This window comes from Clavelina lepadiformis, chromosome 2 (genome assembly GCF_947623445.1).
Source record: "Clavelina lepadiformis chromosome 2, kaClaLepa1.1, whole genome shotgun sequence".
NCBI classification, from domain to species: domain Eukaryota; kingdom Metazoa; phylum Chordata; class Ascidiacea; order Aplousobranchia; family Clavelinidae; genus Clavelina; species Clavelina lepadiformis.
The window spans coordinates 963,175-988,446 of record NC_135241.1 but is presented as its reverse complement, the minus strand read 5'-3'; the positions used below and the strand labels follow the sequence as shown (position 1 = coordinate 988,446).

General features: G+C 40.7%; 5 protein-coding genes and 1 long non-coding RNA gene across 11 annotated transcripts; 5 read left to right on the top strand and 1 right to left on the bottom strand.

Moving 5' to 3' along the window:
* Positions 1-292: 292 nt before the first annotated feature.
* Positions 293-3,864, bottom strand: LOC143446962 (diphosphomevalonate decarboxylase-like). Its single transcript, XM_076946848.1, has 3 exons — positions 3,611-3,864; positions 2,225-2,347; positions 293-2,134 (listed from the first exon to the last, which is right to left on the bottom strand). The coding sequence occupies exons 1-3, from the start codon at positions 3,749-3,751 to the stop codon at positions 1,202-1,204; spliced, it is 1,197 nt and encodes a 398-aa protein (XP_076802963.1). The 5' UTR covers positions 3,752-3,864; the 3' UTR covers positions 293-1,201.
* A 1,878-nt stretch (positions 3,865-5,742) lies between these two features.
* Positions 5,743-9,264, top strand: LOC143446967 (uncharacterized). Its single transcript, XM_076946854.1, has 5 exons — positions 5,743-6,170; positions 6,434-6,652; positions 7,522-7,677; positions 8,462-8,632; positions 8,796-9,264. Exons 1-5 carry the CDS (start codon positions 6,038-6,040, stop codon positions 9,059-9,061), a joined length of 945 nt encoding a protein of 314 aa, XP_076802969.1. The 5' UTR covers positions 5,743-6,037; the 3' UTR covers positions 9,062-9,264.
* A 101-nt stretch (positions 9,265-9,365) lies between these two features.
* LOC143446970 (uncharacterized) lies at positions 9,366-10,114 on the top strand. Its single transcript, XR_013113996.1, has 3 exons — positions 9,366-9,612; positions 9,685-9,725; positions 9,953-10,114. It is a non-coding gene; the product is annotated as an uncharacterized LOC143446970 (long non-coding RNA).
* A 7-nt stretch (positions 10,115-10,121) lies between these two features.
* LOC143446955 (uncharacterized) lies at positions 10,122-12,753 on the top strand. Its single transcript, XM_076946841.1, has 11 exons — positions 10,122-10,260; positions 10,329-10,445; positions 10,542-10,757; positions 10,833-11,005; positions 11,064-11,210; positions 11,279-11,498; positions 11,556-11,730; positions 11,801-11,904; positions 11,979-12,135; positions 12,283-12,502; positions 12,573-12,753. The coding sequence occupies exons 1-11, from the start codon at positions 10,181-10,183 to the stop codon at positions 12,683-12,685; spliced, it is 1,722 nt and encodes a 573-aa protein (XP_076802956.1). The 5' UTR covers positions 10,122-10,180; the 3' UTR covers positions 12,686-12,753.
* Positions 12,754-14,309: 1,556 nt separating this feature from the next.
* Positions 14,310-21,521, top strand: LOC143446947 (uncharacterized). Of its 6 annotated transcripts, none has more exons than XM_076946825.1 (29): positions 14,310-14,424; positions 14,501-14,541; positions 14,602-14,743; positions 14,814-14,921; positions 14,988-15,104; positions 15,175-15,402; positions 15,508-15,624; positions 15,684-15,905; positions 15,974-16,198; positions 16,278-16,394; positions 16,459-16,676; positions 16,735-16,975; positions 17,039-17,260; positions 17,322-17,543; positions 17,605-17,838; positions 17,904-18,125; positions 18,187-18,408; positions 18,467-18,703; positions 18,769-18,990; positions 19,054-19,275; positions 19,340-19,459; positions 19,669-19,850; positions 19,911-20,054; positions 20,119-20,338; positions 20,439-20,610; positions 20,675-20,778; positions 20,844-21,000; positions 21,064-21,280; positions 21,367-21,521. In XM_076946825.1, the coding sequence occupies exons 1-29, from the start codon at positions 14,408-14,410 to the stop codon at positions 21,483-21,485; spliced, it is 5,031 nt and encodes a 1,676-aa protein (XP_076802940.1). In that variant the 5' UTR covers positions 14,310-14,407; the 3' UTR covers positions 21,486-21,521. The 6 variants fall into 6 exon arrangements, with proteins under 6 accessions (XP_076802940.1, XP_076802939.1, XP_076802941.1 ...); XM_076946824.1 differs by having other exon boundaries at positions 16,459-16,680; positions 16,739-16,975; XM_076946826.1 differs by lacking the exons at positions 15,974-16,198; positions 16,278-16,394 and having other exon boundaries at positions 16,459-16,680; positions 16,739-16,975.
* A 774-nt stretch (positions 21,522-22,295) lies between these two features.
* Positions 22,296-24,817, top strand: LOC143445992 (prostate-associated microseminoprotein-like). The gene is made up of 3 exons (XM_076945421.1): positions 22,296-23,037; positions 24,019-24,127; positions 24,198-24,817. The coding sequence occupies exons 1-3, from the start codon at positions 22,896-22,898 to the stop codon at positions 24,367-24,369; spliced, it is 423 nt and encodes a 140-aa protein (XP_076801536.1). The 5' UTR covers positions 22,296-22,895; the 3' UTR covers positions 24,370-24,817.
* The last annotated feature ends 455 nt before the right edge of the window (positions 24,818-25,272 follow it).

Sequence of the window (25,272 nt, the reverse complement as noted above, 5' to 3'; positions counted from 1 at the left end):
TTTTTACAGGGGCAGGCTAAAAAATTCGAGTAAACGTTTGTCTAAACCTGGATCTTCAAAACTTCGCAACGTTGGTTAGTAAGAAACCATCGACCACTGGATAGTTTAAATTGCAATGGAAAGAGTGGAATATATTTCTGGTTTACAATTTGAAAGCTGACTCTGGTGTTAATTTTATCTGTCTTAACTTATGTTATGTTAACTTAATTTACCTGTTGAATTATCTGACTCTATTGTTGCGTGCGGTTAGAATACTCTTGTCAGCCGAAAGGTGTTAATATTACAACATAAATAGTTTACAAGAAAAGGTTTTTATTTCAGGTGCTGTACACTTTCTCAATATTACGCATGATCAAAAACATAGTAATACCACTGCTTATATGATGTCTATTGATTTGCAATCACCATGACTAGCGTAGAAAGCTCATCTGTTCGTTTCGGTGATTTTCTCTATCGGCCTCTCTGCTCGCTTATAAGATGTGAAGTAATGCGTGTAAAAATGTTCGACAAGAAAAACGCTGCATTTCAGAACATGTGCAGCGAGGAAAACAATGTATTGGCAATGGGAATTAAATGTAGTTGAAGCTGACATGTAGATAAATACAATCAGTATAAAGTTAAGAAGCGGGCATTTGCAATAAAGATTTCTTATCAGCACAGGTGCTGGAAACAACCTGGGAACGTACTAAAAGGAGTTTTTACATGAAGTTATTTAGAGCAAGTTTCCAAATATCAAACGACAGTTGAAGTGTTATCAAAAAACAAGTTCATAAACTTCAATCAATAACTGAAAAACACTTTTCCAAGAAATGATGTAATGGTATTAAAAATGCCACCCAGGCCACTACAATGTCATGAGGCTTCTCACATAACATGTCGTGTTTGTGGCTATTATGGAAGTCAATGCTGTACTAGGCTACACATGTCGTGACCGCCATACTCGAAATCTTTGATGAACTTACAAAATGTGCAGTAGCCTTGTTCAACTTTCAACCAAGTAACAACTGCCTTTGTAACTGTTTTATACAAAGCTTTAGATAAAATGGCCAACCTGTTCGTAAGAATACAAACTACCATGTACTAACGCATGTGATAGCAAGAGAACAGTAATTTTGCGGGAAAGGTTTTTGAAACTATCTTATGGCCTGACCAGTGACCACACAAATAAGTTAGACATCATGCGTTTATAGACAAGTTAAAGTTACGGCAGTGGTAAACCAGTTTTTGGCGAAATATTGTGTTCAAATAGTTGCAATGGACCAGGCCCAGCCTTTGTACAAATAACATATTCAGCTGAAGTCGGACAGATTTTGGTTTCAAAGTCGGGTAAATCTGACTGGTAGGCTTTAAATCTTTCACCTCGAAAGAAATCTGTTGCGTTGTCAGTAGCTGGACCGAATATTTTATAAATCAGACTTGCCACTTCACTTAAATGGCGCTCTAGGACAAACAGGAAAGCGTTTGGTCCCGCGTCAAATGTATAAGCGACTCTGGTGTCACTACAATGCTCATTATAAGCATGAACAAACCGAATAATTTGCTCAGACACATTGTTTAAATAACGTAAAGGAGGAAATGTGTCCTGACATACAGCATGCAGTTGATTACTCTCCTTCATGCAAATTTCAGCAAATGCGCTGAAATCTTTGTTTAGAATTGCATCTGTCAGTGCTTTCATTCGATCTGGTACCACATTATCCACACGATGTTGCAAAAGAGCTGAAGTTTCAACGCTTCGTTGCATTCCTTCAGTGCTACCGACGGCTTTCGTCTGTGCAGAGGTCACAACTATCAGCACTCGCAGTTCCGGCCAATGTTCCTCACCCACAAACTGTTGCGCAATGCTGTCCGTTCCATCTGACTTTCCTCCCTTCACCCATTCGACGAAACCCCCCAACATACTTCGACAGGCACTCCCAGAGCCACATCTGGCCACTCCAGACAGATCACAGTCGACTCGGTACAACTGTCCGAGTGCCGCGACCAAAACTGCATATCCGGCCGCGGAGGACGCAAGTCCGGCAGCTGTTGGAAAATTATTCCTCGAAGAAATGTGAACTTTTTGACTGCATCGAGTCACCCTGTGTACATCTTCGTTACGCTTGACTGCCTGTAGCCTGGCCAGACGTCGAATCTACCGATGGATGAAAGCAATATTACGTTGTTGGTGAGCTATGTGCTTGTAAACTTTATTTGTGATGAGCCACAACATAACTGGGCTGACCTCTTTCAAACAGGCTTGCAAACGGGTATTCCCCTCAACATCTTGCTCTTTCCCGTTTAACCAGATTCTGTCTTTTATGAACGTGCTTGATGTTGCAATCGTTGTTTTCGCTTGCAAATGATCCTGTTAAGAATAAAAACAAATGCTTGTGTAATTAAAACCTCGACTGTATCTGAGAGTGTCAAAAAACTAAATTAAAACAACTTTAATGCATACTTTGTCAATTATGATCATTGCACTAGAACTGTGCAAGATATGCCATTGTTCACTTGTTGTCAAGTGAGTAGAACAACTCTACTTGTGATGTAACAGTAACAACACTAGAGGCTGCCAAATTTGGTCGTAAAAATGCACAGTAACAGCAATTCAGAGTCAATAACCAGGCACATAAGTCTACTTCCTCCACTAAAATCTTTCTACAAACTCTCCAGTGGGGTTTGAAAACAATGATCACAAAGAGCAGAAAATGTTTAATGGCTGCAAGATTTATAGACAAACTAATTCAAAATAGCCAAATAAATATTCAGGTTGGTCACTAAACTCAAAACAACTCATTCACGGCCTTTTAATGCAATTATGTAAAAATCTTCGCTACTAATTACAAGCATAGTGTCTGCACTCGTTTGTTCAGCTCTAAGTAAATCTTATTATAACAGTTAAACCCTTGAATTATCCCCCACAAAACCGGCCCACTACAAGTCGTACCTTTTATTAAGAGAAAACTGTTGCGAGTTACCACTTATCTCTAGAGCAAAAGCTGTTTGCTTAATGTATCTTTTATTTTTTCATTGTTTGATGCGGCGAAAAAAATTAAAATGCTAACAATTATAGTAGGACGTCCATTTCCAGGCCTGAAGAGTTTCATCTCAATGTTTATTTGATTTAGAGATTGAATTAGTCAAATTGTGAAATTGTGCAATTCAAGTGCATTCAAACATTTCTGCGCACATGCATTTAAAAATGAATTGATAACAATGAATATGGGAATGGTTAGCATGGCCACTAGGCCAGAAATAAAACGAAAAGGATGCTGCAACATTAAAACGAAAAGGATGCTGCAACATTAAAATATACCCGACTGGAAAGTATGGCACTTTTAGAGGAGAAATTGGGTAGCCTATGCGCAAAGATGCGGATTGACACTGAAGGCAGAACTGTTTTATTTGCTTATTTATTATAAATCTGCATGAAAATAACAAAGTTTGGCGTGCACGTTTATGAATCTCGTGCGTGCAGGTTCCACACTTTCCGTTACGGCTCATATCGGTCTATCACAGCCGAAATAATAAGGTATAGTCAAGTAACACAATGCAAAGAAAGAAAAAAGTCGTACATTTTAAATTCCCAAAAATTAAGCAATAACTGGTAAAAATTTAAATCACAGACCTGATTTAGAGTTAAACTCAAAGATGAGTTCATTGGTAAGTTTAGTTTCTGGCACGACTTTCCCCAATATTTTATGATGGCGATGTTGACTGGCGCGCTGAAAGTGACCATATCGCTCTCATCAAGCTTGAGATAGTCCATTTCAATTGTCGGCGTTTCAACTTTTTACAAATGGCGAGGCCTCGACTTGTGTATGAGGTGAAATTCTAAGTAACCTTTTCTCCAAAGAGATCAAAAATGGAACTTGTCTGTGCAGTACACACAAAATTTACTGGTAAATACCCTTAGTAGAACTTTTACTTTCAATGAAAGAAATCTAAACTTTACAGTTTTTGAAATAATGAAAGTTAGAACAGCAGTAACTTTCCTAGAATTTTTTTTCAAATAAATATTTAAAATGTATATGCTTACAATAATCAACGGATTGTTCTCATCGGTGAATATAATCAACGTAGAAAACAATATTAACAACAGCAACAATATTTTAACGAGTTCCCGTTTTACCGAACTGATGAGCGTTTCCAGGGTTGTTTACGACTAAATGCTGTAAATCAACAAAAGAACAGCAAGATTAAAGTATGTGTGTTCAAATAACAGCAAATATGGGGATAAAGTCCATTGCGGCATTTGGTCTTAGTTCCACGAGAATTGGTTTAATTCTTACAAGGTTTGAAAAAACTTTTGTTTGCTCTAATGCAAATTAATATTGCAGGATTTTTAGGTGTTTACCCAAGTTAGCAACCGATAACTAGTTTAAAGTGGTTTTTAGTAAATTTTGAAAATCAATCATTTTAAACTACTGTATGCTTTAATTAGTCCAAAAAGTCTTGAAAGGATTTTATTAAAGACCTAAAGTTTTTGTAAATGTCTGCATATAGAGTATTGCTGTGAAAATGAGTTGAGAATAAAAATTCATAAAGTTCATATAAAGGCGAGGTTGGTCAACTTAGCGTACATTTACAGACAAGGAATTCGACTGAAAACGTGGACTACATCCTGTACCTTATTACAAGGTCCCAGCGCATATTTCGTTGAAATTTCGTTGAAATATGCTTTTGCTCAACGTAAAACTGATTTAGTGAAATTAGTTGAAAGAATGCAGAACACCGTCGCACCCAGTATGTTTCAGATCGCTATCAACTAATCTTAGTTCCTCGAAATATTTGCGGCTTTTGAAATCGATAATTTAATGATATCAGTGTAGGAGTGGCACTTGCCGATAAATTCATATCTTTAACGGTGACTTAGGTAATGACTTGTTTATCATACTTGGCTTACTTTTGCCGTCTCAACGAGTTCAAGAGAATGTTACCATATTTTGCAAAATAGTTTATAAATTTGTTCTTACAAATCCAATAAACTTTTAGAAAGCAATCAAGGTTAGACAAGAGTATATGAAAGCTGGCTAGCTTACAAGTTTGTCAAAAACTTCTTTTTAATTAATATCTTTGTTCCGCTTGCGTAGACAAAATAAGTGTTCTGTTTACGGTAGGAATTACGATGACATTTGCGACAAATAGCAAAGCGACAAGTAGCAATTTAGCAATGTTCTTCATTATGTGAAGCACGCCGCACATTCCACTCTAAAGACAGCACTTACACACTTGAAAGGGACGAATTGTCCAGGAAAAGATTATCTCCGGCCATGCATGTTAAGAATGCTGAACGGTTGACATACATGTCATGTATTCCACGTAGTTGTGGCATCTTTCCAGCCCATCTATGGCAATGAAGCGTATAGGCCTATACCACCTCGTCCTGTCTGGGCCTCTCCACATATGACGTGGATTGATAATGTAGGCCCGGGCAAGCTTGTTACAAAATCGTGTTTCGTGGGGCGTTGAGAGAGGGCAATACTTTATATAAATATAACGATATAATCTTCACCATCGACACACGGTGGTTGAAATGTCCCAGGACACCACCTCCAAGCACGGTTTTGTACACACAGGACCTTCCCCGAAGAAACAGACTTTATCAGAAATATAGCTTTTTTAATTAAGCTTTTTTTATTTAAAAATGAAAACCGCAAAATAGTCGTCACAAAAATTGTAGCGAACTATGCTGCTGGCAATAAATTCGGCACTTTGTTTGACCGTTGTTAAAACTAAAAAATTTCCTCTCTCACTGTAATCGGCTGTTGAATTAGAAAAAAAGAAAAATTTTCCCAAAAGTTGCAGACCCTACTTATCGTCAGTGTTGAAGCGACTATATCCAGATTAGAATCATAAAACAGCAAAAGAAGCAGAAAAGACAGAAAAAAATGAAAAAAGTTTTCCCAGCGCCCTTTAAATAGTCTTAGCTCGCAATATTCCGAAGTTTTAAGCAAAACATCTTATTCAAAAGGTTTGTTTCGTTGCAAAACGAAAGCATAAACCTCTGTTTGAAATTATAAACAGTGTTCAGGGCGCAGTTTCCGAATACAAAATGCAATTCAAGATGCCGATCTGCTTGGACGCAACGAAGGTTTTGCTTTTAATTTGTGTCTTAGCATCACCTCAAGGAATTCGCAATGCTACAGCTTCAAACATCAACCCGTTTCGTGACGCTGGACTGGAAGGTATAGATACCATAAAGGTGTTAAGTTCTTCTAAGTATGACGCAAATTACGTCTTGCTGCAATTAATTTTGGTTGACAAAAGGCGTTGAGTTTTGGTGCCATGCTGCACGGTGTCTTTGCATTAAATTGGTGGCCGGTCATTGCGATCCAGGACGATTGAACCCAAAGATGTCGGTTGCGTCTGGGTTTTAATTGTCGTGGGTTGAATCGACCAAGAATCTTTTTAGTTAGTCTACTTTTCAGATTTTGCAACATTTTTGTAGATATTTTGGCTTTGTTCGGGACAAGAAACACGTTTAACGAGTTCGAAGTGGCCTGCCAAGTCACAATCAACGACCTGAGGTTGGTGCATCAGTTAGGACAACTCAGGTGGAGCGATTTTTTCTCTTCCCTTGCTGATGCCAGGGTCATCCAACGTATGTACGAAAGCACAACATTCAGCTACACCAGGATTGACCTGACAAATCAGTTTAAAATATCAGGTATTGTTTAAAATATTGTTGCTTTGTTCAGTTTTAGATGTAACAAATTTTGTGACTTACAGTAGCCTACTCGTCAGTTTTTAGCATTTTTCCAGTGAAATTTTTTACATTTTGTCTTCAAAAAAACAAAAAGCTTGAATAGGCTAAAACTGTTCAAAGTTCATAAACACGTAAAAAGTTAAAAATCGTCGCGAAATTTAGGTCTTTCTAAAATATTTTGTAGACTCTATAATTCATTTGCGGATCGAATTTTTGGGATATTCATACTACGTGTTTGGTCACAATAATGCAACTTAAATTCTTCCGTGAGCACCAATGTGCGCGTGGTTACAATTTATAGATAAAGACGGTTGCCGCTCATTAGACTCGATCATTTTTCCATTGAACCAAGTCACAGCTCACACGTCAAAGCACCCAAAGTTGAAATTTTGACCCCAATCTCTGTACTGAGGCTGCACATCTCAATAGAAAGCTTATTAACAGGGCAGTAATAGATAGCCTAATAGGGCGGCAATTCCATAACCAGCGGAAGACTTAAAATGGAAACGAGTAGTTTAGTGGCGAGGGAAATGACAGCGTTCACTGTGTTGGCGTCTCCCGGCATAGCAATTACTCTCCATAAATCTCTTTGACCGTGACACTTAAACGATTTAGTTTAAAGCAGCAATTAAAGGGCGCGTGCTGTTATTGGACGGATTTCAGAAAAACATGTCAATTTGATGACATCACAAACAAAATGGACTAAGAGGCACGGAAAGTCCGATTTTGTCGCCGCTCTGACAAAGGAAAAGGAGTTTTTTGGAGATAACGTCATAGTTCACTAAGTTGTTAGTTAGTTTTGTCAGTTGAAACTTATTCATACATTGCAGGTGAAATCAATTTCTTAGAAGCGGAAAAGGTCAGTATGGTGCCAAAGGAGACCTTAAGAAACCCTCGTGCACTTCCCGGACTCCTAGCGGTCCATGTCAAGGAGATTTTGAAAAACTGGTACCTGCAAGGAATCTTCAATCTCACACGCCCGGACGGTCTGTGTTATTTATAAGATGTCAATGTAACTAGGATACTATTCACAGAATTCGGTCAAGTTTCATTAACTCCTAAGGGTCAACTTAAACTTATATTCGAGCTCATAAAGACTTTTCGCCCTGGCACACGCGAGTACGTGACCGCAAATTAAGTGGTTTGAGGAAGGTAACGGAGATTTTAATTCAATGAATCCGAACTTATATGCAAACACTGTACAAGGTTAATCGTACGTTTTAAAATGAAAATACGATTTCGAAAACCGCAAGTTTGTTCCTTGCAAATTACCCCCCAACGTAGACGCGCTATATATTGCTGATTAGAGGCACAAGTAATACTTACGGCAGATATTATCTATGATCAGGCGTTAAATTATCACCCTGGGAACTTATTAAAATCCAATAATTATCGGAAATATCATCGCGGTGGGTGATGACACCTTATGATATAACTTCTACAAATGATGTGATCTCTGCTGAAAGCGCTTGTTTTTCGAATATTTCTCCAGGACATTGACTCGACGCTGCTTAAAAACTGAAACTACATTTTCTTGATCAGACAAGTGATTTTATTCGGGTGTAAATCATAAAATTTCATTTGTTACAAAAATGCGTTTGACCGTGAATATAATGAGTTTAAGCCGTGATTAGTTCATTAAATTATTTTGGCCTAAATCCTGTAAATCATATTAAGTGCCGACATCGTTCAAAAACCCATTAGAATGATTTAGCAAGCTATGTAAAAAGTTATCATTGTAGCAATCATTGATAAGAAATCTTCCCTCAGGTTATTACGAAAAACTCCTTGACCCTGGTCTTACTGGCATGGGCTGTTCAGTCCGCGCCACAGAAGTTGAAGGCGGCGCCATGAAAATGTTCATGGCAGTAGCATTTCATGAAATCAGAAGAGGTGGCAATGCCAGGCAGAGAAGGAACCGCCACTTGGCGCCGAAGTCAGGTAACGTTTAAAGAGTTTCAAACCATGAATGTGACAAGCGATAGTGGACACAATGACATCATCATCATCAAATTTCAATTGCCTTAAATCGACAATTCAAATTCAAATCGACGTTAAATTGATTTTCTTTTGATTAGTAACTGATGCAAACAACTTTCTACAGGTCGCTTTTGTCGTGCAAACTGCAGCGCGGAACAAAGCTGTTACTCGCACGTGTCAAGAGCACAACTCACGTCACGTATTGGATATCCGATGTCTAAAGTCAGCAATTGTAATTGTCTCAAAGCGGTAGATGGCGCTACTAATCCATTTTGCAGCGATACATGTTTTGTCTACTGCCCTTTGGCGACAAACGATGAGCAAAAATACTGCCACGGCGAAAGATGGTGTCGCTGTAGTTTGCCAGACAACGCGGCAACTTGCAATTAAGCCGTATTAAGCATTTGATTAAAATTGCCAGAGCAGAGTTCAATGCATTCTAAAAGTTTATATTTTTCTTTTTACCACCACAACATGAACATACGATGTACGACGGAAGGCAATCTTTTGCCCAACAAATAGATTATAATAACGCTGTGCGCATGCATTTACATTTTCATCGCAAATAAAAGCTGCCGTTTGTGCCCATAGCACCTGTTTATAAGTTTTGTTTCAACACGTAAGTGAGTGCAGACCCAAAACTGCAAAGAAAGTTACAATAAAGATCTGCGGCTGATTGATTGACTGATTGAGCTGATTTACTATAAATGTCATTCGAATCTAAAATAGAAACTTGTTGGATTATTTTCTTTAAAAACAAAAATGCAAGCGCAATCACCGCCGTAGAAAACCCGTGGTAATCAAGGCGGTATAAAAATCGGGTTTGTCCAGTAGTTGCCATTGCTTTGTTACTCATTTTCTTTTCAAGAGGTTTAGTTGCAACAAGTTCTGTTCGAGTTAGTAGAGATGTTCTCTGAACAAACGATGGTTTCTGCTTTCAGGTGAGATTTCATCAAAGGGTTCAATTGAAAAGTATGAAGACAACGTAACTAGTAACCATTGTTTAATTGCAGGTCAATTTTGGCGTTATTGTTGCTTTGGTCTTCCCTCCAAGGTTAGTCTATATATGCCTCAGAGCTACATTGATGCAGATAAGGCGCTCGCTTTAGTAAAATCCGGAATTCTGCCTCATAACACTTTTAATGTTTAACTACATTTAACAACACGCTAAAATGGACGTACTTGACGTATTTGACTCCGCGAAGATTAACCCTGGCTATACGGCGTCGCCTGGTAATGTCAAACTTAATCAGTGATCCAATTAAATTTTCATTATCGCAGATTGCTTGGCTGATTCGGGGAACTACGATGACGAGCTTGCTTTCATCGCTTCGAACAGTTTGCGGGCGATTCTACTGCCGCGAGATGGCAGCACTTGCTCGAAAGATCACTGTTTCGCCCAAGAAATTTGTGTGTTTCGCTGGTGAGTGAAGCATATCGAGATTGGTTACTTGGTAATGCGGTAATAGCGAGTTTCTGTTTAGGGGTATTCCACATTGTTTCAAGGATATGGCAAAAGTTGGGTTGACTTGCGCCGATAACCCTTGCGAGCACGGGGGAGCCTGCTTGCCTATTGGGTCCAGTTACAGGTATATACGAGTCAGGTACCTTGGGTCTCAAATAACTATAACGCTATGAATTGCTTCTTGCGTTTCAGCTGTGCTTGCCCCTTTGGTGTTTACGGCTACAGTTGTGAGACTGCCTCAACTCTCTGTAATGCCTTGACGTGTCAAAATGGTGGCACCTGCGTCACGGTTTCTGGCGGTGGCGCAAAGTAAGTAGTTCTACGCTATATACCCCACAGATCATTCAATGCTTTTCAATAATGTTTAGGACGATTTCAACAATGTACACACTGTAACACTTTCAGATGTCTGTGCCGGGAAGGATTTAGTGGCAATCGCTGTCAAGTGACCCCTAGAATCTGTAATTGTCAAAACGGCGGCACGTGCCCTCCCCAAGGGACTGTTTGTCTATGTCCGGCTCCGTTCAAGGGCAATGATTGTTCAGTTGGTCCTTGCACACCTGAACCTTGCAGGAACGGTGGTGCCTGCATCATAGACCCTTCGGCACCAAACTATTACACGTAGGTCGCGTCATAGTATGGTAAATTGTCAACACTTTTATTTATGTTTTACGTTCTGTATATCGGCACCGTTAGGTGCGATTGCTTTCCTCCTTATTATGGGGATCACTGCGAACTTACAACCGATGAGGCCTGTTCCAGCAACCCGTGTCTTGGACCTAACTGCCAGTGCTTCGAGTCTTGCAAGCATGAACACGGTTACTACTGCATGAGCCAGCAGGGTTACATCGGTCAAAACTGCGACATTGGTAAGTGACCACTTATCGTCTCTCTCACAACGTTTTGTAATTCTCCATACTCTTATAGGTCCACCAACATTAACCTGTCACCACGACAGAATTGTCTTGGAAGTATCGGCCGAGTTCTATGACGAGTACGACTTCAACACTAGATCCAGTTTCATGTATTTATCGTCCACCGTCGATGGATATAAAACAGTGCAAGCTTGTCAAGGTTTCATGCGTGGCCAAGTGCTTTCGCTGATTTCTTTCAGTATTTAATCGAACTTCCCACATTTCCAGCTCAACCAATCAACGGCAAGTACCGAGTCACTATTCTCCCGCCCTTCACGACATTTTGCGGAACTACAAGAACTCAAGCTCTCAACTCTCACACCTACAACAACACGCTGTGGATCAACCGCAGGACATCTTCCTCTCTCTACGACATGCCCTTTCCCGTCTTGGACTGGTCCTGCACGTTCAACTACGACTTGGATGTTGTCGCTTCTCTGGAACCAGTGTAAGTTTTGTCAAAAGAACTCGTTTTTATGTTTTACTTTGACACCTTTTTTTGCAGGATCGATGTTCAGCGGGCCAATGTGTCACGTGAACAGAAGTACACAGCTTCCGTTTCATTGTGCAAGGTTTCCTCTTGCCAGCAATCGTGTCCCTCTTACCTTTTAGTCGGTCCAGGCGCTGTCTACACTGTGTCTGAGACCATCCACCTTTCTGTCAACTTCAACACCAATCACGTAGGTTATGTTCCAAGGTAGACGTTTACATCCTCCCACCATATCCGATCACGAAATCTCGTTTTTGCAGAATCTGTTCGCTACTTCTACTTTCACCGACATCTCCAACGCATTTCTTTCCTGTAGCTCGGATACCACCGCAGGCATGGATCAGGTTTCTCTCTCAGGGACCGGGTGCGTTATATTTTCACAGCAAGCGTTTCAGCCACCCTTAATCAATTATCTTAAACGACATTTTTCTTTCTCAGCTGCAACTACAACTCCGCCTTAGACGTCCGCATGGGGGCGATAACTTCCCAACATGCTGCTTGCATGTCCTTCAAGGTTCCGCGCTTCCACCAATGCACCACCATCTACATCCACCTTCGATTGAGGATCTGCAGCTCATCTGACGTCACAACCTCGGTTGGTTTTAGCTTCGCTTTGTCAATATTTTTTTAATTTTATATCAAAACATTCCATTCTACGTAGCTTGCCACTACCTCGGTTGGTTCTTCGCGTCGTGTTTGGCCGTAACACCAACACATTTTTTACGAGTTTTCTTTCCTATAGTATTGCTCCAATGTTGGCCGCGTTCAACATTGCCCTTCTCGCATAACAAAGCGATCAACCCGCGATGATGACGTAATCCATGTCATTGGTCCTATAACTATCGTCGATAAGGGAGTGGACACAATAGAGTTTGTTTCCCAATCGGGAACTTCCGTCGTCGTTCGGAACTTTTCCAATCCTAGCGTGATGCGTGAGCCAATACCCAACCCAGCCAGTACTGGTAAGTGCCATTACTGTTAATATTAATACTTACCATTGTGCTTCTTTTGCTTAAACTTTTTTCTTTTCAGCTGACCCCAACGACACAACCATCATCGTATTCGTGACTTTCAGCGTATTTTTTGTCTTGATCATTTTGTTCGCTTTTGTCTCCTTGCTTTACTATAAGCGCTATAAGCCATAGTTATCTTTGCTTTCACTTCGACTGTTGAAGTTTCCTAATTGTTGGAATAAAATACATCGGATTAAAAATTATACGTGCTCGTTTTCGAGTTTCCTGGTTAGAACATCTAAAAAAGCATTCAGTCCTGATGTTGCGATTGCACCTCACAAACCTTAGTATTGGGGGGAAGGGATTTGTTTAAAATTTATGCATCAATTTTCCAGTCCGAAATAGGATTTCATTTCGACCACAGTTTAAAGTTAGACTTATCTTGTTCAGTGCCACACTTATTTGGTGGCAATAAAATACTGAATTATGCAGATTCCAAGGTCAGTAGACAGCAAACGTTTGCAAACTTCTAATTAAATACAAGATTTTTGCAACCTGTTTCCGAGCGCTCTTATTTTAAATAGTCATTCCTGTCGGCCATTTACAATTCTTAGGCGTTGTTGTGAAAACCGTTTTATTGCAAAGCATGTAGTAAGCTTTCAACGAATTTGTACCTATAGTAACAATTAAATATTAACTATTATTATTTTTATTATTAACCTTATGAATTTCTATTGTCACTTGTTTTTTTATTTTTTATTTTTACATTCTTTAATGAGACGTTCCAAAAAATCTTGGTTGATCTTCAGACTCAAATGTGATAGAAATAAAACAAAGAAATACCAAAGCAATCGACCAGTTGCCGTCAAAACATTATTTCAGTTTTAACTTGTACAAATTCTTTATAGGCTAAAACCATAGACATCGTATGTATATATATATATATATAAAATATGTATAAGATATTAATGGCTAAAACTTGATAAATGCCGCATTTAACGGTCCAACAATTATTTGAAATTTTTCGCTAGATGTCAGCAAAGCCGTGTAAAATACACAAATCTAACACATTGCAACAGAATAGGAGTTTAAGTTGAAAACATTCGCACCATCAGGTTGCAAATCTGGATATGCAAAACAGGTTTTATATTTGTCAAAGCGGATATGAGTCAAGTGATTTTGGCCTGGTCTATGCAATGTTGTTTCTGGTTTTATAAATTTTCATGATTTAAATTTACAATAAACCTCATAATATAAGGTCGTAGATTTTAAATCTACAACATTTCATATAGCTCAACCGCTATATTATAATAATAATAGTATAATTATATATGTAAGTAAATATAAGTAAAATAGTAAGTATAAGTACAATTATCTATAATAATAATATAATGATAGTGATAATTATGGTATAATAATAATTACTACCAAGTTCAACATCGGAATAATAGGCAGTGACGTAGTCGGGTTAAGTAGTAATAATGCAAGAAAATGGAGCCAATTTTTAAAGAAAGAAAATAGATTTTGATCAGTTGTCATAATATTTATGATTTAGGACAAGTATGTTATGAGATAATAAAGCAAGTCCATTACAATAACATTGAAATAAAATCATTTCGAATGTATTTATAAAAAGATATTTTAAATTGCGCATTTTTGTATAACATAAAAATATCCTTACATAACAACTGTTGGATATTTCCGTTTTAAGCAAATGTTGGATATTTCCCTTTAAACAAATTAGCAGAAAGTGGAGCCAAGAAACATTCCGAAGTGGTTAAGATGCTATAAAAGTCGTCTCTGGCGCGTGGTTGACATTGTTTTGTTGCTGATTTGCGGTTGTTGCTTTGATAGTTTTCATTTGAAGTAATTTTCTTTGTCTAAGTTCGAGTTAGTTTATTTCCTGGTCAAGCGATGGAATTTGCTTTCAGGTAAAATCGGTAAAACTTATTGATCGTGTTATGTGAGGCGCAGCCACGAAAATAATGTTAATCTTTTTAACTGCAGGTCTATTCTGAGTTTACTCTTATTTTTGACACCGCTCCAAGGTTAGTCCATTGTAATACGAACCTTAATCGACGCTCCAACTAACTCAACACTTTTCGCAGATTGTTTGGCTGATTCGGGAAGCTACGATGACGAGCTTACTTTTATTGACGCCGAAGGTGTGCGAGCTTCGCTGTTGCCACGTGACGGAAGCAGTTGCTCGCTAGGTTACTGTCATTCTGGTCACGTTTGCCAATACCGATGGTGAGTGCAAGTATCTGCCTGAAATGCAGTTGGAACCTTAAAGCCTGAATCTACAATGTTTCGTTTCCAGGGGATTTCCCTACTGCGACACATACAGCGCGAAGGTTGGAGCAACTTGCGACGACAACCCTTGCGAGCATGGAGGAACCTGCCAGCCGGATGGTGTGAATAACTACAGGTAAGTTTCGATTTGCGATTATTGGCAGATTTCCAACGATTGATTTGATTATTTCTTGCGTTGTAGATGCGATTGCCCTGCAGATGTCTATGGCTATAGCTGTCAGACGGGATCGACTTTGTGCGCCAGTGTGTCGTGTAATAATGGTGGCACATGCATCACAGTCTCTGGCGGTGGCGCTAGGTAAGTAATAAAAAATATCTCTTTAATGATAAAGTTAAATTTGTGCTATCTTAACCAATTCTATTCTCAGATGCCATTGCGCCGACAACTTTACAGGAACGATGTGTGAAATCTCGTGTTCTTTGTCCTGTCTTAATGGCGGTAATTGTGAACGAACCTCGCAAGGTCAAATGTGTGTTTGTCTTCCGGGTTACTATGGGATGCTTTGTGAAAACGGTGTTTGCTCCCCCAATCCGTGTTTAAATGGTGCAACTTGCGAGTATACCACTCAGGGATTTGACGTCGTGTCTAACTACAGGTGCTAAACAGTTTTGTCCGGTCTGCACCCCCCACTTGGTCTTAACTGTAACGCGCGACGTTCACTTAAATTTGTTTCGTAATCCGTCATGTCTTTGCCTTACAGATGTAATTGTCCGCCTGGTTTTACTGGTTCCACCTGCGCTGTACGTTTGAACGCTTGTGCTTTGTCGCCTTGTTTGAACGGTGGAACTTGCGTCGAAAACTTTCCCAACAGCTACAGGTTGCTTGTTAGTTTCTTAACAAACGCCAACTCCTTTACTCACAAACTGCCTTCCCCAGGTGTTCCTGTCCTCCTCTATACTTTGGCTCAAACTGCGAACTGCTTTGCTCACTGCCTTGTCAGAATGGTGGCTCATGCACCGTTCTCGGTGGTCTTCCAACATGCGCTTGTCCAGCAGGATACAGCGGCACTTACTGCACAGTCATCACTGCATGCGAGCAAGCTCCTTGTCTCAATGGTGGAACTTGCAACCCTGACGCGTCCTACCCCTATGGCTACAAGTAATACAACGTGATGCAGTTTCATTTTCCACAAAAAGACGTCATAAATTTAAACCCGTTACAAACAGGTGCGACTGTACCAATGGCTTCACGGGAAAAACATGTGAAGATTCCATCTCCTGCAGTCTACCTTGCTCAGATGGAGGTTTTTGTCAAAAAGGTTTCCGAGGCGACACTTGTGTTTGCTTACCGGGTTATTTTGGACTGAATTGCGAACGCAACGTTTGCTCGCCCAACCCATGTTTGAATGGAGGAAGTTGCGAATTTCCGCTTGAAGTTGGATTCAACTACAGGTTTGCTACTTCCGACTACAAGTTGTTCCTTTCTCCCCTGATTCTTGACTCCACAAACTGTCAAATTCACTTTTTACAGATGTAACTGTGCGCCTGGATTCATTGGTTCCACCTGCGCTGTTCCTTTCAATGCTTGTGCTTCGTCGCCTTGTTTGAACGGTGGCACTTGCTACGACAACTACCCCATTGGCTACAGGTTGCTTTAAACATTTCTTTCATGCACAAACCAAACCTTTTCACTAACGAATGTTCTGCTCCAGCTGCTCCTGTCTTCCCCAATTCGGCGGCAATAATTGCGATCAAACCTGCACAGTCTCCTGCCAGAACGGTGGTTCCTGCCAATTTGACCGAAACGGCTTCCAAGCTTGTATCTGTCCAACAGGTTACACGGGATACTTCTGCGACGAATCGCCCTGCGACCAGTACCCTTGTCTAAATGGTGGCACTTGCTTCGTTGATCCAACTCAGTCTCAAGGCTTTAGGTAGGCGCTGTAACAATTTTTATACACTTCCAACTCTACTTGCACGCTTTAATCACAGATGCAACTGTGCCAACGGCTTTACGGGAAGCACGTGCGGCGATAAGATCTTCTGCAACTTGCCCTGTTTCAACGGAGGTTCTTGTCAAATTGACCCACGAGGCGACACTTGCGTTTGTCTTCCGGGCTACGTTGGACTTAATTGCGAAGATAATGTTTGCTCCCCGAACCCATGTTTTAATGGAGGAAGTTGCGCGGTTTTTTCTCAATCGGGATTTGAAATGCAATCAACTTACATGTGAGCTCTTTAAGTAAACTCAACTTTTTCCACTGAAATACTCACAACCTTCGCTTTGTCCAGGTGTTCTTGCCCTAAACCATACTTCGGTGCAAACTGCGAACTGCTTTGCTCACTACCGTGTCAAAATGGTGGCTCATGCACCGTCCTCGGTGGTCTTCCAACATGCGCTTGTCCAGCAGGATACAGTGGCACTTACTGCACAGTCATCCCTGCATGCGAGCAAGCTCCTTGTCTCAATGGTGGAACTTGCAACCCTGACGCGTCCTACCCCGATGGCTACAAGTAATAAAACGTGATGCAGTTTCAGTTTGGGTCCAAAATAATCACAATTACTGTTTTTCAGCTGCTCCTGTCTTCCCCAATTCGGCGGCAATAATTGCGATCAAACCTGCACAGTCTCCTGCCAGAACGGTGGTTCCTGCCAATTTGACCGAAACGGCTTCCAAGCCTGTGTCTGTCCAACAGGTTACACGGGATACTTCTGCGACGAATCACCTTGCGACCAGTACCCTTGTCTAAATGGTGGCACTTGCTTCGTTGATCCAACTCGGTCTCAAGGTTACAGGTAGGCGCTGTTAAACAAATGCAACAGACTTCCAACTTTACTTTGCACGCTTTAATCACAGATGCAACTGTGCCAACGGCTTTACGGGAAGCACGTGCGGCGATAAGATCTTCTGCAACTTGCCCTGTTTCAACGGAGGTTCTTGTCAAATTGACCCACGAGGCGACACTTGCGTTTGTCTTCCGGGCTACGTTGGACTTAATTGCGAAGATAATGTTTGCTCCCCGAACCCATGTTTGAATGGAGGAAGTTGCGCTGTTTCTCAGTCGGGATTTGAAATGCAATCAACTTACATGTGAGCTCTTTGAACAAACGTTTAACTTTTTTAACTGAAATACTTAACACCTTCGCTTTGTCCAGGTGTTCTTGCCCTAAACCATACTTCGGTGCAAACTGCGAGTTGTTTTGCTCACTCCCGTGTCAAAATGGTGGCTCATGTACCGTTCTCGGTGGTCTTCCAACATGCGCTTGTCCACCAGGATACAGCGGCACTTACTGTACAGTCATCACTGCATGCGAGCAAGCTCCTTGTCTCAATGCTGGAACTTGCAACCCTGACGCGTCCTACCCCTATGGCTACAAGTAATACAACGTGATACAGTTTCACTTTGGTTCCAAAATAATCACAATTACTGTTTTTCAGCTGCTCCTGTCTTCCCCAATTCGGCGGAAATAATTGCGATCAAACCTGTACAGTCTCCTGCCAGAACGGCGGTTCCTGCCAATTTGACCGAAACGGCTTCCAAGCCTGTGTCTGTCCAACAGGTTACACGGGATACTTCTGCGACGAATCGCTCTGCGACCAGTACCCTTGCGTAAATGGTGGCACTTGCGTCGTTGATCCAACTCAGTCTCAAGGCTTTAGGTAGGCGCTGTAACAATTTTTATACACTTCCAACTCTACTTGCACGCTTTAATCACAGATGCAACTGTGCCAACGGCTTTACGGGAAGCACGTGCGGCGATAAGACATTCTGCAACTTGCCCTGTTTCAACGGAGGTTCTTGTCAAATTGAACCACGAGGCGACACTTGCGTTTGTCTTCCGGGCTACGTTGGACTTAATTGCGAAGATAATGTTTGCTCCCCGAACCCATGTTTAAATGGAGGAATTTGCGCGGTTGTTTCTCAGACGGGTTTTGAAATGCAATCAACTTACATGTGAGCTCTTTGAGCAAACATTTAACTTTTTTCACTGAAATACTTAACACCTTCGCTTTGTCCAGGTGTTCTTGCCCTAAACCATACTTCGGTGCAAACTGCGAGTTGCTTTGCTCACTCCCGTGTCAAAATGGTGGCTCATGTACCGTTCTCAGTGGTCTTCCAACATGCGCTTGTCCACCAGGATACAGCGGCACTTACTGCACAGTCATCACTGCATGCGAGCAAGCTCCTTGTCTCAATGGTGGAACTTGCAACCCTGACGCGTCCTACCCCTATGGCTACAAGTAATACAACGTGATACAGTTTCACTTTGGTTCCAAAATAATCACAATTATACTGTTTTTCAGCTGCTCCTGTCTTCCCCAATTCGACGGCAATAATTGCGATCAAACCTGCACAGTCTCCTGCCAGAACGGTGGTTCCTGCCAATTTGACCGAAACGGCTTCCAAGCCTGTATCTGTCCAACAGGTTACACTGGATACTTCTGCGACGAATCACCTTGCGACCAGTACCCTTGCGTAAATCGTGGCACTTGCGTCGTTGATCCAACTCAGTCTCAAGGCTTTAGGTTAGCATTTTGAAACTATGTTTGCAGTTTTAACGCACTCACTTACTTTTAATGTTCATTTTAGATGTTCCTGTCCGCGTTATTTCACCGGTCCCCTCTGCCAGAACATGCCTACTTGTTCTTCGTCGCCCTGCCTAAACGGAGGCATATGCGTCGATGATCCTAGCTCCGACGTTGGCGTTACGTAAGTACCTAAACTTGCGTTAATGTTTCTTACTGTTGTTTTCGTTATTTCCTAGTGACTTATACACATGTCTTTCCTTTAGCTTTCTAAAGTTACCCTGTTTCCGCACTAGCCGCACTACTTGCGCTTTGCTGCTAGCTAACGGCTGCCATAACTAGGTTGATTGTTAACTAGAAGGTTGACGTTAATCGCTTCAACTGTTTCCCTAGTTGCTTGTGCTCAAAGGACTTCACTGGAAAATTCTGCGAAAGAGATACCAGAGTCTATGAAGGGGCGTGTTCCAGCAACCCGTGTCTTGGACCTAACTGCCAGTGTTTGGAATCTTGCAAGCATGAACACGGTTACTACTGCATGAGCCAGCAGGGTTACATCGGTCAAAACTGCGACATTGGTAAGTGACCACTTCGTAGGCCTGTCTATTCAATGACATTTTCGGTCACTTTCTGCTTAGGTCCGCCAAGTTTGACCTGTCACCACGATAAAATTGAGTTGGAAGTATCGGCCGGGTTCTATAACGAGTACGACGACACTAAAACCAGTTTTATGTATTTCTCGTCCACCGTCGATGGATATAAATCAGTGCAAGCTTGTCAAGGTTCATTTTATGGCCTGGTACTTTTGTTGATTTCTTTCAGAATTAAAATTTTCCACATTTCCAGCTCAACCAATCAACGGCAAGTACCGAATAACTATTCTCTCGCCTTTCACGACATCTTGCGGAACTACAAGAACTCAAGCTCTCAACTCTCACACCTACAACAACACGCTGTGGATCAACCGCAGGACAGGCTCCTTTCTCTACGACATGCCCTTTCCCGTCTTGGACTGGTCCTGCACCTTCAACTACGATTTGGATGTCGTCGCTAGTTTACAGCCCGTGTAAGAACACACACAAACTTTGTTTTTTTCATCACAAAACGTTTACAACGTTTACACTGCCATTATTTCGGCTGCTTAACACTTTCCAATTTTTTTTCAGCATTGATGTACAACGCTCCAACATCTCCGGCGGACACCAATACACAGCTTCGGTTTCATTGTGCAAGGTTTCCTCTTGCCAGCGATCTTGCCCTCCCAGCCTAGTGGTCGGTGCAGGGGCCATTTACACTGTGTCTGAGACCATTCACCTTTCCATCAACTTCAAGGCCACCGTAAGTACGACCACTCCTTTAGCCTTTCGTAGTCTCCCACCGCTTGACCGTCTTAATATTTCAGCACCTGTTTCCTACCTCGTCCTTTACCGACGTCGCACGCGCTTTTCTCTCCTGCAGCCAAGATCCGTCCTGGAGCGGAGAAATTGTCCCGCTTTCTGATACTGGGTATTTAGCTTTTTGAAAAGAGCAATTCTGCCACAAACTTTTCCTTAAAATGTGTTCTTCCTCAGCTGTGACTTAAACTCGCCCTTGGACGTTCGGGCTGGTTCATCATCTTCCCAACACGCTGCCTGCATGTCCTTCAAGGTTCCGCGCTTCCACCAATGCACCACCATCTACATCCACCTTCGACTGAGGATCTGCAGCTCATCTGACGTCACAACCTCGGTTGGTTTTTCGCGTTTGGCGACAACACCACTAGACATTTTACCACTGCATTTTCTTTCGTAGTTTTGCTCCAACGGTGACCGCGTCCAGCACTGTCCTTCCCGCATAACAAAGCGATCAACCCGCGATGACGACATAACATACCATGTCATTGGTCCCATAACCATCGTCGATAAGGGAGTGGACACAATAGAGTTCGTTTCCGAATCGGGAACTTCCGTCGTCGTCGAAAACGTTTCCATTCTTGAATTGCAGGAGTCATATCAAGCTTCACATCCCGGTAATCTTGATAAATTTTTGCGCCTAAATCCATTCCATTTCTCGACTCCTTCACCATTTATCGTTAACGCTCGTGTTCTTTTGCAGGTGCCATTAACACTCCATTTCTTGCGACCATCATAACATTGTTCATCTCCATCGTTTTGTTGCTTTTCATTTCCATCTTGTGTGTTTGCCACATTGGCAAAAGAAGCAAATTCATATAACGTTGCAATTTATAAATAAATTAATCCAATATCTCATGTTGTGTGGGTGTAAGCATTGATGTAGTCGCAGGTTCTATTTACGCAAGAAGTAGCAATGTTTCTGTTCAAAACACTTTCATCCGGCTTAGCTTTAACTACTCTTTCGCACTAAGAAAACATTGCAAGTCTTGACGAAACTATTTCAATTTGTCACGTCTTTCAATGCTTGCGTTTTAGTCGCGCGTAGCACAATGGGCCTTCACACGCGAACGCACAGTCACCGATTGTGTGACGGAATTTACTACGATTTTTTTGACGAAGAATTCGCTCGTTGACCCACGTCTCGGCTGTCTTGACGAGATTGTCGGTTGTAATGGGGATTATTCGCTATTACAACAACATCTTTGTCTTTGAGGCAGACAATAACAGCACTTTTCTAAGTTACTAGGCTATATCGCATAAATTAAAACCTTTAAATACCGTATTTCGTGACCGCAGCTCAGCAAGATTCTTACTCGTCTACGACTTAGTGGTTTTGGGGAAAAACAACCTCGAATTACACCAGACATTCCCCGGATTTCTAAAATATCTTTCGGAGAATCACGCGATTCCGAGTTTCACCCTTTCCGATTTCAGGGGCAGCGAAGTCAGACCAAAACGACAAGGCACACCTTTTTAATGACGTTATGACGTCGAAAGTCTTAAAATGAACTTTTCAAATTGCTTTTTTCTCATCCTGTGCAAAGCTTTCGTTGTAACTTTTAGCTGTGTTTAGTCATTCATGTTAAAATCGCAAAAGGTACAGAATGTAAAGAAATTGGCGATAGAAATGAGAGTATTTTGAAGATAAAGTTAATTAACGTCCAACTTTCCCGTGCAATGTTTTTGGTCAAAATACGCGAATATTTTGTGAGGAAATCTAAACATTAAGCCTCACTTTATTTAGCGCTTGTTTAAATTCAAATGACTCACACGAGTGATAATAAATAGTGGGTTCTGACGCCCACAAGCCAACTAACTATAATACAAGTAGTCGACAGTCAGCCAGCGAACAGGAATAGACACAAATTTTGCGTAATGTAGACAAGTTACAAAGATAATTGGCAATTTAAGGTTTTTAGTTGTGTGAAAATGTTTAAATACATTTCTAGTAACATTATTTTACAAGGTTTGTTTTCAATATCAACATAACATTGATTCAACAAGAATAAATTTTGCGGTATCTTGACGAACATCTTTTGAGCTGACCGTGCAGCTAGATATTGGGGCAGTAAAAGTCTGTAAACAGGGAAACCTGCAAACTATATTTTTAAAATTCATAGAAAGTAGAAATTTGTGTTTTCGTAAAAAAATTCTGTTTTAAAAACTTCAATTTTAGTTGCTGACTCGAGAGGAATTTCCGCAGAAAAAGTTTTATTTGAGTCATCTAAAATGGAGGTGGAGTTTATGAAAATGATTTTAATTATTATTTCCTTGTGGGTTGCAACAAGCAAAGGTCAAAGCGGCGACGACGAACTGCTAAACGTGGATTTACTGGATTCAAAATACAAAGAATGTTTCATCGATGGCAATGGTAAGGACAGATTTCGAGAAATTTTAATTTGTCACAACTTAAGGAAAAAATTAAAGTGAAACTAAACTATTTTTTATAAATTTAGCGAAACATATCTTTTACTTTTTTCCACCAATTACAAGCGCTTTTGCATGTACGTCACAGTTCAAATTAATCGTAACCAAAAAGGTGTAAATGTCTTGAATTAACCACTAATACACGAAAAGCGTCAATTTTACGAAGAAATTTGCTCAAATTGGCTTCAGGGCGTAATTATTTTCTCATTTTACCAAATCGTGATCATGATTTCAGTCTGGTAGCTAATAAGATAAAGCAGTTTCAGGTGATTTCTATCTTATCCGTAAAATCCCTTTTGCTTACGCAATATTAAGCGTACCGCGCTCGTTGTCATGGTAACTTTATTCTCAGAAGTTCCTTAAAACAACTTTGAAAAAAGTTTGTCTTGCACTCGACCCAACCTATGTTTCAAAGACGCGGGACATTAAACAACTTGGCAGACTGACATTCTGACGTAACTGAAGCAAAAACAACCCATGGCTTAGTCTTTAAATGTTTTTCCGCTTCATTTTATTATCCCGAGAATATTTTGAATACTTCGCCCAACCTGAGGCGTGTGAATAGGGGGGTGGGGAATGGAAATCTCGTGAAATTTTATTTGAAATTCGAGCCTGTTCTGAGTGCTTTGGTCCTGGTGCCGGATGCGTTCTTAAGTGCTCACAAACAAAACCAGACTCGCCCATCTGCTCGAACTTTGAAAGCAAATGAAGCGCCGGATTATTAGCTGTGACAGGCTGCACTTCGTGTCACTCTCAATGTGGTATGTTTCGAAAGGAAACCGCATTTCCGACCGCGTCCGACCATAATTACCTCAGACTTCACGCGGCGAATTAATCCTCAAGTTTCATATATTTGTCTACTTAGGTGTTAACTTGTATACTATTTCATCATCTATTGGACTCTGTTGTTTTCGTTGTTATTCAGTTCAATGCAATTTCAATGAAAAGGAATTCCTAGTCGCACAAACATGGGTAACAAAGGAATGTCGCAAATGTCAGTGCTACAAAGATCTCGGAATACTTTGTTGCGACCTGTGAGTTGGGATTTTGCATTCACTGCTTCATTCTGTGAGCAAATTAGTCTCAATCACATGCATTTTACAGGTTAAAATTCCCCATCGATTGGCCGGAACATTGCTATCCCGTTGTCGACAAAAAAGAATGCAAAGTTGAGCTCACTTGCCCCACCAAGCGACGCCATCATATAAGGTCGGCCAGAAGAAGGAACTTGATGACGTCAGGAAGAGGAGAGAGATTTGGTAAATCTGGCGAGTGACGAGCTTTGTGCTTTCCTGCAAAGCCAAAAATTGTTTAAAATGTAAATCTTTTCGTGTTTCCACCGTCGTTTTCAAATGATTGTTGGATGAACATATTTCTAGAATGAACAAGCTGAACCTATTTTTACAACTTGTGGCGAAATGTGAATTTGCATGATAAGTTCTGGAAATATCAACGCTGCTTGTACATAAACATCTTAATGTTCATGAGCCACCTGTTTGACGTTGCAAAAATTGCAACCGTCTTTTCAAGAGATCAACTAACTTAGTTTAAAATAAAGATGTTGCTGCCATTTTCAAATTCAGCACATTCGACAGTAGTATGTTTACGGAGTGTTGCAAAATCTTTGTGACGTTACACTACAATAGAAGTCACGTGACTGCAGAGAAGACAATACATTTCTTTTTCGGTCAGTTTAAAACTTTTATATAAAATTTCATCTTTGATCATTTGGCAGTCATTCTCACTAACACTGCTAGAGAAAGTGAAACAGATTGTCCACAGATGGCTTTGACAGTTGATGTGCTCAATTTCGTTTTGCCATGAATAGACTACAATAACAATCTTGTTTTATTAAATCTGAAGCGGCCATTAAACCGTTTGAAATTGGTAAGACGTTACAGACATGACTATGTAGGCTATAAATCTTTTGCTGGCACATTTTAAGCTGCTTTGAGTTATAGGTACTTAAATCAAATTAGTTTGGTGCAAGGCGGGTCAAAATATCCTGAGTAGTAACGGGGACGTTTCTGTCATTGTACTGGTTAAATAAATATCTTGTGAAATGGCTCAAAATGTTTTTATTTAGTAAGGTGTGCAATAATAGGCAGGATATAGGTATCATGAGGTCTTGTCAGGTTGCCGTGTCACTGAGACCACCAAAGAAGTCGCGTCGTGATGA

Bases quoted from the DNA above. Each gene is read 5' to 3' on its own strand.
- LOC143446955 (XM_076946841.1), top strand. From the start codon at position 10,181: ATGGCAAAAGTTGGGTTGACTTGCGCCGATAACCCTTGCGAGCACGGG. The intron at 11,006-11,063 runs GTAAGTGACCAC...ATACTCTTATAG, and splicing joins CGGTCAAAACTGCGACATTG to GTCCACCAACATTAACCTGT. The intron at 11,905-11,978 runs GTGCGTTATATT...TTTCTTTCTCAG, and splicing joins GTTTCTCTCTCAGGGACCGG to CTGCAACTACAACTCCGCCT.
- LOC143446962 (XM_076946848.1), bottom strand. From the start codon at position 3,751: ATGGACTATCTCAAGCTTGATGAGAGCGATATGGTCACTTTCAGCGCG. The intron at 2,348-3,610 runs GTCTGTGATTTA...TATTCTTAACAG, and splicing joins TGAGTTTAACTCTAAATCAG to GATCATTTGCAAGCGAAAAC. The intron at 2,135-2,224 runs GTCAGCCCAGTT...ATCCATCGGTAG, and splicing joins TGCAAGCCTGTTTGAAAGAG to ATTCGACGTCTGGCCAGGCT.
- LOC143446967 (XM_076946854.1), top strand. From the start codon at position 6,038: ATGCAATTCAAGATGCCGATCTGCTTGGACGCAACGAAGGTTTTGCTT. The intron at 6,171-6,433 runs GTATAGATACCA...ACATTTTTGTAG, and splicing joins TCGTGACGCTGGACTGGAAG to ATATTTTGGCTTTGTTCGGG. The intron at 6,653-7,521 runs GTATTGTTTAAA...CATACATTGCAG, and splicing joins AAATCAGTTTAAAATATCAG to GTGAAATCAATTTCTTAGAA.
- LOC143445992 (XM_076945421.1), top strand. From the start codon at position 22,896: ATGGAGGTGGAGTTTATGAAAATGATTTTAATTATTATTTCCTTGTGG. The intron at 23,038-24,018 runs GTAAGGACAGAT...GTTGTTATTCAG, and splicing joins ATGTTTCATCGATGGCAATG to TTCAATGCAATTTCAATGAA. The intron at 24,128-24,197 runs GTGAGTTGGGAT...TGCATTTTACAG, and splicing joins GGAATACTTTGTTGCGACCT to GTTAAAATTCCCCATCGATT.
- LOC143446947 (XM_076946825.1), top strand. The intron at 14,744-14,813 runs GTGAGTGCAAGT...TTTCGTTTCCAG, and splicing joins CACGTTTGCCAATACCGATG to GGGATTTCCCTACTGCGACA. The intron at 16,199-16,277 runs GTTTGCTACTTC...CACTTTTTACAG, and splicing joins GAAGTTGGATTCAACTACAG to ATGTAACTGTGCGCCTGGAT.